General features: G+C 60.3%; 1 protein-coding gene across 10 annotated transcripts in view; it reads right to left on the bottom strand.

The window, feature by feature from the left end:
• The window catches only part of ANKRD11 (ankyrin repeat domain containing 11), a 163,249-nt gene that overhangs the window by 20,805 nt on the left and 130,217 nt on the right, over positions 1–12,227 (bottom strand). For 7 of the 10 annotated variants that reach the window (XM_061172687.1, XM_061172683.1, XM_061172688.1 and 4 more), the window contains 2 exons: positions 9,108–9,249; positions 2,985–3,123 (listed from right to left, as the gene is read on the bottom strand). In XM_061172687.1, coding sequence (XP_061028670.1) covers positions 2,985–3,123; positions 9,108–9,194 — 226 coding nt within the window. In that variant the 5' untranslated portion in view covers positions 9,195–9,249. Of the gene's footprint in view, positions 1–2,984; positions 3,124–9,107; positions 9,253–12,227 lie in introns of those variants that run through there. The other 3 variants (XM_061172689.1, XM_061172691.1, XM_061172684.1) reach the window with 2 other exon arrangements.

Here is a 12,227-nt window from a genome sequence, read left to right as displayed (position 1 = left end):
TTTCCCCCTAAATGCTGTTCCTGTCGCCCCCGGAACACACCTTTGCTCTCCTCCCACAGCCCCCGTGGCCTCTTCTGGGGCTGGGCCTGCGGAGGGCACAGCCCTGAGGGCCCCTGTTTCAGGACCCAGCATCCAGAGTCCACTCCTCCTGGGGAGTTTCACTCCCCAGCAAAACTGACAGCGTCCAGTGGAGAACTTCCCCGAGTCACGGCGAATCCTGGCAGCAAAGACACAGAGTGAGCTTCTGGGAGGTCTCCTCTGGCTTCCGGGACGTGGTCTGCAGACACCCTCCCGGCCGCCTTCCGCGTCCCCTCGGGCAGTCCCGTGGTTCCACACGACGCTCCGCGTGGAGCCCGCACCCTGCGGAAACACCGGCGGCCCCGTGTGCTCCTGCTGGACCCTGGTCGGCACCTCTCCTGCTTCCTCTGTGCCTCAGTCAAGGCGGCGTCTTTAGTTTCAGCAGCATCCAGCTCACTCATCCTGCTCATGGCGGACCCGGTAAGCGCTAGAACCGTCCCCCGAATGCTTCGTTTCAGCAATCATTTCTGCTGCCGTACGCTCTGTTTTACATTGTGAAAACCCTGCCTGATCTTCTGGACGCTGTTCTGTGTCTGCTCAGGTGTCTTCCTCCTGCCGCGGCCATCTCTGAGTCCAATCCTCGTCTCCGCTCTGGGGCCTAGGAAGGCGCACAGAGGCCCAGGGAGGGCCAGCCCCATGGGGGCAGGACGGCGTGAGCCTGGGGAGCCCTCTCGGCCCCCAGGCTGGAGGACGGCATCTTCCAGCCGGAGGTGTCAGCGGGCACGGCTGCCCTCAGCCCGTCCACTGCCACCAGAAGCCCCGTGGCTGACAGCCAGGGCATACCACGTGGCCGAAAGTGGGAAATCTATGACTGTCCTCAGATGTCACCATCGTCAGGGCTCCGCCCTGTGGGGGGGAGGGGGCGGAGGAGGTCCTCTGTCTCCCATGAAGTTGCAGGGCTCGGCCCATGGCAGGCTGACGGGAGGTGGGTGGTCGGCACCGGGACCTGTTGTCCCGAGAGCGTCCCGTCCCTTGGCCTCAGAGCACACCTTCCACACCACACAGGGCCTGACCTGCACGATCAGTCACAAACACATGCTTCTGACCAAGACGCCGGCCCGGGCACGGTCCACATGTGACAGATACCCTGTCAGGTGACGGGCTGCACGGGGTCCTCCCCGCATTACACTCTGACCCTCCAAGCGCCACTGGACCCACACAGACACCATCATTCAGGCTGTGGTGACAACCGGCTTTCCTTCCGATTTCTTGCTCTACGTCTCCTCCTTTTCCTTTTTAAAAAAATTTCCAGCGTTGATCATTTAAAGAAAGAGCGGTCTGTGTGGCCTTCAGCAAGTCCCCGGCCTGAGAGGGACAGGCTGGACCCCTCCCCCATATCCCTCCCCCCGCAGTGGCTGCTCCAGCTCCAGGTAAGGGCGACCACAGAGCTGTCCCACAGGTGACCGTGATCAGGAGGCCAGAATCTACGGAGGTGAGGTTGGCATAAAGGGCCTGGACAACAGGGGTTCCCAACCACTGACCCCAACTTTCACTACAGCAGTAAATCAAAACCAGTAAATCATAATCCAGACTGCCAGCAACGCACCAACAGCATCATCCATCCCGCCGCTCCCAGCCTGCCTGGGGGCCTCCGACCACCCCTCAAGCTCCCCACACCCTAACCCGGGAGTTCATCGGGTGGAGCGGCCACCCTGACCCAGACCAGAGAGAAGTGGGCCCAGCCACGCCCTCTCGACTTGGCCTGGGATGGAGGTGGCCAGCGTCCTACACCAGTCCTGCCCGCTCTGGGGTCCCGAGAGCTCCAGGGTCACAGTGTGGGTGGCATGTGCCCTCCCAACCAGCGACTCACAGCGTGTCACGCCTGGCAGGCGGCCAAGCCCCTGCATGGTCAGCCACGTGGCCTCTGGCACTTGGCAGGGGGCGTGCTCAGAGCCCAGCGCCAGTGAGTCCTTGCACACAGGGCAGCCTTGAGCAGGAGTCCCGACAGGCCCTGCCCACCAGGGGAGCTGCGTGCCCGCCGCCTCCATCCCCAGATCCCAGCCCTGACGGGTGAGCTGCTCACACATCCTCCCTGCAGAGCCAGCACGAAGGAGAAGCAAAGAAACGCTGGGAGCTGACAACAGGCCCCTCTCTGAAGGGCCCTGGGGGCTCCAGGTGGGAGGCGGGAGCGCTGCTGCCAGGCTGAGCAAGAAGGCTGCACGGCTTCATCCACACAGACCTCAGCAGTAGGTGTGTGTACATTTATGTTGCAGGGAAATTAAACACATAAGAAGCAGACAGCAGAGTATAATGTGAAGCAGGTCCCGGTCCCACCAAGACTGGCACCGGGCAGGAGGGCCCCCTCTCCCTGCCCGCAGGCACCTGCCCGCTGGCGGCCTGAGCTCCAGGGAGGACGCCCCAGCCCTGACTAAGCGCTGCGGGCCTCCTGGGGACCAGGAAACAGGAGGATGCTCCCAGGGAGCCCGGGGGTCTCTGGGGGACGCTCATCAGCCTCCCCCTCTCAGGGAGCACAGCCGGAGAAACTCACTATTGGCCACTTGCAACCGTCGCCTGAGCGCCAGGCTGCATCTTCCCAGCAGGGGGCGCTGGAGGGACACGGCAGGAGCCAGCAGGCAGGGAGGGGACGTGGGAACACGGGGACCTTCAGCCTCCCTAGCTCGGCGCTAACCAGAGTTGGCACTTCTGTACAAGAGCCTCCCCATCTGCCCTGGGGCGGGCGGGCGGGCGGGCAGGCGGCACCTGGTGCAAGCGCGGATTCTCAGGGGAAGAGCTTCACTCGGCCCGGCCAGGCAGCCGCTCACCAGAAGGGCAGGGCTGGGCGGGGGCGCGGGGGCGCCCGGGTACCTGTGTCTGCCTGGGAGCCCGCCCTGCCGGCTCTGAGCCGCCCCCCCGCCCCCCGGGCCCGTGCGGCAGGGCTGGGCGGGGGCGCGGGGGCGCCCGGGTACCTGTGTCCGAGTCCTTCTGCTCTCCATTGGCGCCCGCAGCGAAGGGCAGCTTCCGCTTGGTCGCGCGCTCTCTCACCTCCTTCCCGCCATCACTGCGGTCCAGCTTCGGGGTCTTGGTTAGAGACACTTTATCTTTATCCTGGAAAAGAGAGTGGCGCTTTCAGACGTTGGCCCTAAGTTAGAGTCTCAAAGTCCTCAGGTCTACCAGGACTTCACGTGCCAGGAAAGCAAGTCTCTGGGCAATGGACACCCCTCCTGCCCACCAGGCTCAGAGGCACCCACGGCCCCTGCCACCTCGCCGCCTCCTGCCTCGTGTTCCCAGAGACGGACTCAGTAACGGGGAAGACCCACCTTCAGAGGGGCCTGCTGACAGACGGAGCCCGCCCTCCACTGGAAACTCTCCCCGTGACTGTGGACGAAGGGGCCCGGCCTCCCACCCAACGGGAGTATGTCTGCCCTGAGACGCTGGCTCCCCTCCAGCGTGTCGTCCCTCGCCTGCCCTGTGCCTGAGCCACCTCTGGCCACCACAGGCCTGTGACACTGCGGGGCCGTCTTTGGGACGGATCCTGCAGCCGCAGCAGCCCCGGAGCAGAGCCCAGTGCAGGTGGCCCAGCCCAGAGCAGGAGCTGGCTGGAGGGCGGCCGGGTGTGGCCATCGCTCCCGGCCCTGCTGACCTGTAAGGACCCAGGAGCCCGAATTCCAGCCTCAACCTGGGAGGTCCAGACGGGCGTCTGCCTCGCCTGTCACCGTCTGCAGAACTGGGGGAAGCGCCACCTTGGGGGGGTGGGGGGCTCGGGATGTGACACGCCCCGCCCGGAAAGGGCAGCACGCAGAGCCCTGAGGGTGGGGGCCGCTCAGTGGAGCCTCAGGCTACCCAGCGCCCCGGCTCGTCTGCCCGCAGTGCACCGCACAGGCCAGCCAATTTGCGTTGCCGACATGGAGGACGGCACCGCTACCGCCAGGCGGCTCCTTCTCCAGCGGCAGGCTTTCCTTCTGGAATCCACCCCGGGGAGGCGGAGGCAAACACACGGCCCTCACAGCAGCCCTCACGGCACTGGGGCGTTGGGTGCTCCTGGGAGGGCACGCCCAGCCCTGAGCAGCGCGAGTCCTGTCTCCCGGGGCCCTGAGAGTCCTCCGCTTGACTGCCACGCCGTGCCCTCCAGTCTCAGCAGGCAACGAGACACCCTTGGGTGACCAGGGGGACTCCGCCACAACACACCGCCAGCTCCGAGGGCACCTGGAGCGCGAAGAGGGACCAGCAGGCAGAGCCCGAGCCTCGGCAGAGCCCGAGCCTCGGCGGAGCCGGTGCCAGGGGCGCCAGAACACAGGCCTGCTTGTCACCACCTGCACGCACCTCCCCCCACCCCCAGCCGCCCCTGCCAGGAGAACAGCACCCACCAGTGAAAGCCCCAAACTGTAATAAGCAACTTGCCACCAAGAAGACTCCTGGCCCAGTTGGTTAATCTGATCGACAGACACAAAAAAAGATAACACAAATCACAATAACAATGCATTCAGAAATGCAAGAAATTAAAAAATCAATGTACTTCACCACACTAAGAAAATAAAGGACGGGGTGGTCCACCAATCCCTGGTGGTCCAGTGGCTAAGACTCCACACTCCCAATGCAGGGGGCCCAGGTTCGATCCTTGGTCAGGGAACTAGATCCCACATGCCGCAACTAAGAGTTCGCACACCGCGACTAAAGATCCCGCATGCTGCAACTAAGAGCTGGCGCAGACAAATAAGTAAATATTTTAAAAATGCTTTAAAAAAAAAAAAAAAAAGGATGGAAAATTATGATCATCTCCACAGCTGCAGAAAAGGCCTGAGGTCCTGAGACCAACTCCCAGCACACTGGGGGGAGGGATGTCCCCCACCTGACACAAGTTTGGTGCAGAAGATGGGGTGCCGCCCCCAAGAGGGGGTTCAAGGCAGGAATGCTTATACTCACCACATCTACTGAAAAACTAAACCTTTTTTTTAATGAGCAAAAGATCTGAACACGCACTTGTCAGAAGAAAATATCCATACAGCCAGTTAACGTTTGGAAAGGTGTTCGGCGTTGGGAAAACGCAAATTAAAACCAGGAGGCAACACCAGTACTCCCACAAGAATGGCTGACTGGACCGGCAGAGCAGTGGGCCTCGGACGCTGCTTGGGGCCACTCAGAGTTTCTAACAAAGTCCGGGGAGTAAGTGACGTGCCACACAAACTCACAGTTTTGTTCATAACAGTAAAAGAAAGAAAGAGCAACCGCCTATCAAAAGGCAAATGGGTGCATCCACTCCAGTGCAGCCGTAGACGGAACATTCCACAGCTGTGGGAAGATGCCGGCGGGCTGCGCCCCACCGTGACAACACGCCTCAGGGGGGCGGTCTCCTCCACGGTCAGACCGGGCCAGCCCCGCCCCCCTCTTCTTCCTGAGGGATAACAAGGAGTATTCATCTTACGATGCTGTGATTTTACACAGGAAAAAATCCAGAGGAATTTACAATTAAACTCTTCAAATTAGTAAGTGAATGAGAAGCTCAATCACACAGAAAGTGATTGGTTTCTATATACTATAAACCATTAGGAAATCATGCTGAAATATGACATATTAATATCGAAAGACATTACATACATAGGAATAAATCAAACAAAAGGTGTTCAAGTCCTCTACATAGACAATTACAAACATTACTGAGAGAACAGAAATTAGACTGATAAAAATGGAGGCCCACTTATGGGACACTGTTCAATACTGTTAGCACAGCAAATCTCCCCAAACTCATCTTTACATTCAAAGCAATCCAATCAAAACCCAGCAGGCTTTTCGTGGAGATCAACCCTTTTTCCAAAATGTACATGGAAACGCAAAGGGTCAAAAGTAGCAAGGACAATTCTGAAGAACAATGAAGCTGGGCAAATTAAACTGCCAGGTATCAAGATTGTACAATTATAGAGTCACAACAGGTGGTCCTGGACCCAAGGGCCAAAGGTTCAGAGCAAAGAGCAGAAGCTGAGCCCCACCTGACTAGTGACAAGGGCTCCGCTACAAGCCAGCAGGAAAGGACAGTCTTCCCAGTGACAATGTCCACGTGGACATCCACAGGGAAGAAAATAAACCTTGACCCTCCCTTACAGCACAAAACAAAAAGTGAGTCCAGATGGATCACAGACGGAGAGCGTGTACAGGACGGTACAGGAGACCAGTAGATGACAGAAAAAAGCAAATTAAACTGACATCACCAAGTGTTAGCACGGATGGGTCCACCTGACCTAGGCTTTGGGGGTGCACAACTGTGCAGTCACTTTGACGAACTATTAAATCCTATCTGCTGCCTCCACAGAAAAACTCCAGTGTATGTATGTTCACATCACACCTGGACCGGAAAGAATCCAGATACGTATCAGCACGGGAATCGGCAGAGAAGCTGCTTGAACGTCCATCCGATGGACACCACACAGCCACAGAGGAAGAGCCTCCTTCCAACAGCAAGGGCCTGTCCATCAGAAGGAAGCAGAGATCCCCGCCATGAGCCCGCATCCCCTGTGGGTGGGGGCAGGGTGTTACCGCGGGGGCTGCTTGCGGGGGAGGGGAGTGTCCCGAGAGCCTGGTCTGGATCATCGTTATCCCAGGTTCTAGAAATGAAATGTGCACTTCTACTTCACTAAAAGTGCTCACCGAAAGCTTTTAACCCTCAGCCAGAGCAGAGCAGGGCAGACCTCGCTGAGCCTCCCTCACTAGTACCCAGGCACCGTCACAGGGACCAACCGTACACACTCCACAGTGTGTTTATTTCCTCAAAGCTAAAAGGATATCTAGACGTCAAGTTCAACCTCTATCAGGTTCAACCTCTATCAGTTCAACCTCTGTGTCAGACCCTGGCACACCCTGAAAACTGCCAGGGCGGGGAAACAGGTGCAGCCTGCGGCCCAGCAACCAGTGTGCCCCACGGATGCTCAGTCAGCTCCCACACACCACGTACAGAGAGAGGAGGGCTCGCTCTTAACCCGCACCCCACACGCCTGCCCTGGAACCACCTCGACTATGACTAACTGAGTCTTATCTGTAAATGACCAACAACGACAGAATCCAGTAGAAATGAGGACTCTATATCAGCCACCAAAAACAGCACAAATAGGTTGATCCGACTGTCCCACCTTCGTTTGCTGAAAAGATGATCCTTTCCCAATGGAGCAGCCTCAGCATCCTGTAGAAAAGCAGCTGAGCACACACTTGGGTGCCTGTGAGGACCCTGCTCCCCAGGACAGGTGTGCACCTGTCTCCACCGCCCCGCAGCTTCACAGCCAAGGCTGAGGGCCTCCGACTCCCTCCTGCCTTTTCAAGATGGCTGTGGTTATGCCAGGTCCTTTGAATTTCCATACACACTTTGGAAGCAGCTTATCAGTTTCTCCCCAAAAGCCCTCAGAGGCTTGGACCCGCATCACAACAGCTCTATGAGACGGGCTTGGAGCGCGCTGGTATCTGAACACTGTGGAGCCGCCCTCGGCCCGCAAGCCCTGCTCCTCCCCAGCGGCTCGGACCCGCCTGAATTTCCCACAGCAAAGTTCTGCAGGTTTCAGGGCGCATGTCTTTCATCAAATTAATCCCTAAAGAGTCTGTATTTTTGATGCCACTCTACCATAAATGTGTTTTTAAACTTCCACGCCCGACCGCTGGCTAACAGCGCTCAGAAAAGGCACGCTGCTCCAGCTCCAGCCACAGCCTCGCCGCCTCATGCGCGCTCCCCACGGCTTCCGTGCACACCTCCTGGGCCTCCTCCACAGACGGCCCTGTCGTCTGGCTGAACGCAGCTGCCCTCCCCCCTCCAGTCAGGGTGCTCCTCTCTCTCAAGGCCTGACCTGTCCCTCCCCTGCGAAACCTGCGTGGACACCTGCGGTGTCACACAGCCATGCCCGGGGAGCGCCCAGGGCGGACAGCACTGCCCTGTGGAGGGGAGGGAGTCGCAGCGGGTGGCGCGTGCTTCAGCCCGGCGTCCCGCAGAGAGCGGGGCAGGGCGCGGGGCTGGCTCCTCGGCCAGGCACAGCTTGTTCCTCGGGCCTTTTTCTCTATTTCCCTCTCTGCCCTTGCAGACAGACAGGTAGCAATCCCCAGCGTCACCGGGACCGCAGGAGCCCACCTGGGATGGCAACACCCTGACGCCTTCGCTGCCACCAGAAGGCCTGTCTGGAGCCCCGAGAGGAGCTGGGACTCCCAGGGGCTTTGGATCCACGGACCCCAGCCCCTGCCACCCTTCCTGTGAATTCAGCATCTGGACGTGGCCTCCTACTCGCTCCTCGGTGGATTCCTCTGGGATTCCGGGAACCAGCGCTCCCAGAGTTTCCCAGCGTTGGGAGGAGCAGGGAGCCCAAGGCCTCTTCCCAGACCTGCCCGTAAAACCGCGGGACAAAGTGGCAACAAGCCACATCCAGCTTCCACACTGAGGGCACCTCTGAGCGTCCTCCTGGATCAAGGGGGGCCAGGGCACGGGCCACAGCACCCCACGCAGAGCACGGGCAAGGCCACCTTTGCAGGTGGGCCCTCCCTCAGGAAGCCTGTGAGTCTGTAACTCCTGCAGACCAGCCTGGGGCTCCCTCTAAGAACAGTCTGGAGGGAACACTGGGTGTCACAGCTTGTGGAGCACACAGCACACACCCCCGAGCCCAGGGCACCAGCACATTAACAGGACACAAGGATGCAGATTTACAACCCATTTTCCTATTCACATTGGCAACAAGCAAACGAGGAGGACAATTACCCAGCAGTGTTTCAAGTCAGGACCACTCGAACGGCTACCGTCAGATTTGGTCTGCCAGCAACCGTATGGCAGGAACCCATGGTCCTGAGGGACAGACCGTGGGGCCGAACTGGGGTTTGCTCAGACAGCGATTTCTGTCCACGGACCTAGTGGTTAAAGATCCACTATGGCCCCCAAATAACAAACACATCCTTAAAAAAGCCAGACGTGTCCTCCACAGCCACCCAGACCACAGCAGTTCCTCCACTGCCGCCCGAAGAGGGTCTCCCGGCAGAGGTGTCGCCCACTGCAGAGGGACAAGCGACAGAGACACCCCCAGCCCTCCCCCGGGCCCAGACGAGGCCCACGCGGCGTGGTGGGGGAGGAGCGAGCTCACCTTTTTCCCGGGCTGCTTCTCCACCATGTCGCTGCTCAGGGAACGCTCTTCCTGCTGTGGGGTTCTAGAACACCCACCCTTGGGCATCGTTTCCTCCTCACCAGGCCTTCATTCACGCCGCCATCGCTTCATCGTCAACCGTCTGCTTCAAAACAGAGGACACGGGGTTAAGGTCCGGTGACCCCACGTGAAACCCAGGTGCCTCCGGTCGGTGATGCACGATGCATGGACGCAGCAGCCTTCTGAAGGGGCCGCTCCTGATGCACCGGCCCGGCAGGCAGCCCCGGCAGCGGCACGTCTACCCTCCACGACGGAGAACAGCAGAACCCCGGAGTGCACACGGGGCCCTGCTCCGGGGGTCAGGTGCCACACACGCTCGGCGGCAGCACCCTCTGCCCATGGGCAGGGTCACACCTCGAGGTCCAGGGGATCACGCCCACCACCCTCTCGGCCCCCTGCCCTCACCCCCAACAGAAGGTCAGGATGAGGGCTACTCTGCCACTCAGAAAGCACCCAGCACCCCGAACTCCCCAACTCCCGCAAGTAAAATGTCCAGAAGGCAGGCAAGTGACACCGCTGGGGAATGCCCGGAGGATGCCAGGCAGCTTCGGTGCCCACTCCTGCACATGGGCCTGAGGCCTTGGCCCCTGCATTTCCCAGGACACAGGCTGTGTTTATCGTGTTTTCTGTATTTTATGTTTTGGCATCTTCAGTTTGCTTTCTGGGGACAGACTGCCCTCCCACCACGGCCAGCCCTTTCTTGGCAAAGAGCCCCCACAAAACCACCCACCACCCCACCTACCTCTCACACACAAGCCGGTGACTCCCCTGAACATAAAGCATCCCAGCTACCAGGTAACCAGAGACCACCCCACAGCCCGCGGAACTGTCCACTCCGCCCGCCGCCTTCCCCACGGAGACCCCGGCGGAGACTCTGGCCGACTCGCCTCTCAATCCTGTCTGCTGCTCCCGACAAGCCCGGTGCTTCCCTGGCGGCCCTGCCGGCACAGCCAGGCTCTCTGCACCTGTGCGTGGAGTCGTCTCTGCCTGTGGCCACGCTGACCCGCCCCGCCCCGGACAGCTCTCCCCACCCCGTCCTCCTGTGCTTGCGCCACGCCTCACATCCGGGGTGCTGGCTGCGCTTAGCGGAGGGAAGAGGGAAAAGCACATCTGCTCCGTCTTCCTGAAAGCCTTCCTCTCAGACATCCTCCTCATAGTCAGAGTCAGAAAAGAGTTCATACAAACCAGATCACACCTCTGGTGCCTTGCTGTGTTGGACGAGGTTTTCTGTAAGTAACTCACCCGGACTTAAACAGCCTCTACTCTGTATGGTTTTGGAAACACACTGTTCAGAAGCGTTCTGGAGTGGCAGCTCCGACCCGCCCTTCACCAGCCTCCGGAGAACCTGTCTCCTTTTCCACGTGAACGGACAAAAGGTTCCCAGAGTGTCCCCTTGGTTCTTCACTGGCCAACACACATCTAACTGTAGTCAGTGGAGGGACCACGCCACCTCCTGACGCCTCCTCCGCAGTGCACCACGCAGGTGGGCCGGGGTCTGCCTCCACACGTTCCCCATGGCTGTGGCCGGAAATGATTTCCTATCAGTGCTTGAAACTGTGAACTCCAAGCTCTCTTCCAGTTTTCCACTACAAAACTGGGCTGTCTCAGCCTGAGGAATGGCATGTCAGAGCCTGACTCAGGACAGCTGCTGAATCTCAGGGCTATCTGGGAACTCATCAGCAATGCTTCCATAGAAATTTAAAGATTATCCGGAAGTTAAATTTTTTAAAAAACTCCTGACTGCCTGCTCCCAAGATGGAAACTCCAGACAAGGAGCCATGGGACGCTCAACCCTCCTGCTCCCAGACGCGAAGGCCCTGAGTCTGTGGCGCCCAGGCAGTGGACGCCGAGCAGACCCACGAGGGCTGGACCCCGACCTCGCCGCGTCCAGACCAGGAGGGCACGTGGAGGGCCGGTCCAGGCCCCAAAAGCTGATGTCACCAAGTGCCCCGCGTCGGCTCTGGCCTTTCCTGGGAAGCCCTGCACGAGCTGCCCAGAGGCTGGGGGCAAGAGGGGGGCCTGCTCCTCCAGGGCCTCGGCGCCCACGGCGGCCCCCCCAGGCGCACCCCCAGCTTCTGGACACACCTGCAGACCCTGCGGCCCCTCTAGCGCCTCCTGCTCCGCTGCTGTCGTCGGCACGAAATTTCAACAGTACACCCGCGTGCACGTCTCCGACCCGGGCTCTGGCACGTCCCTGCCACCAGGAGACACTCGCCACTGCCGCCATTTTGGGCGCGATCCACCAGCTGATGGAGGAGGCCCGCGCCTCACCAGGACGTCCGTGTTGGCAGCTGGCCCCGGGTGCCAGGTCTCCACTCACTCCTGAGGAGGGACAGGGCTCGACGGGCCCAGGTCCGCCCCAGCTGTGTCCCGGTCTCACAGGCACACTTCTGTCCTCTCCCCTAGTTGCCCAGCGGGACCCTCCCTGAGGCTGCCCAGCCCCTCGGGCTCCACACCACCCTGCACCCCTCCGCTGGGCAGCCTCTCCTTCCCGCCTGCCTGTCCTGGGCCCGGAGAGACGTCCATTCAGAGGGGCTGGCAGGACAGACATCCTTGTCAAGAGGCCTCGTGTCACAACGAGGCGTGTCCCTCCCCAAAGGCGCTCTGAGCGCCGCGGGCAGACCCAGCCCCTCGGGCACCGCAACAAGCGACTGCCCCGACCATGGCATCCTCCTCCTTCCCGACACAACACGACCCTGCGAGTCCCTCTCCGTGGGCAAGAGGCGCAACGCTCGGGGAAGAGGCTCCCTCCAAACTAACCCTGAGGAAGATGGGTGGCCGCACCCCTGCCACACCCGCCGTTCAGCAAACTCCTGCCTGTGCGAGTGACAAGCTAAAAAGCAAGACACGAGGGGGAATCTGAAGGCAACTCTACTGGCCTCATGGGGATCAAAGCTGGAACCTGAGTGGAAAAGGCCACGGCACCGTGGGCCCCAAATCCACGGACAGGGAGAGCCCGGCCCAGCAGCTCCAGGAGGGAACGCAATGGGGCAGGACGAGGGCCCACCGCCTGCCGACCTGTGCCAGCCACCCCCGACCCCCCACCCCCCACCCCAGCGG

Source organism: Eubalaena glacialis, chromosome 18 (genome assembly GCF_028564815.1).
Source record: "Eubalaena glacialis isolate mEubGla1 chromosome 18, mEubGla1.1.hap2.+ XY, whole genome shotgun sequence".
Taxonomy (NCBI): Eukaryota; Metazoa; Chordata; class Mammalia; order Artiodactyla; family Balaenidae; genus Eubalaena; species Eubalaena glacialis.
This window is presented reverse-complemented; position numbering and strand designations above follow the sequence as displayed.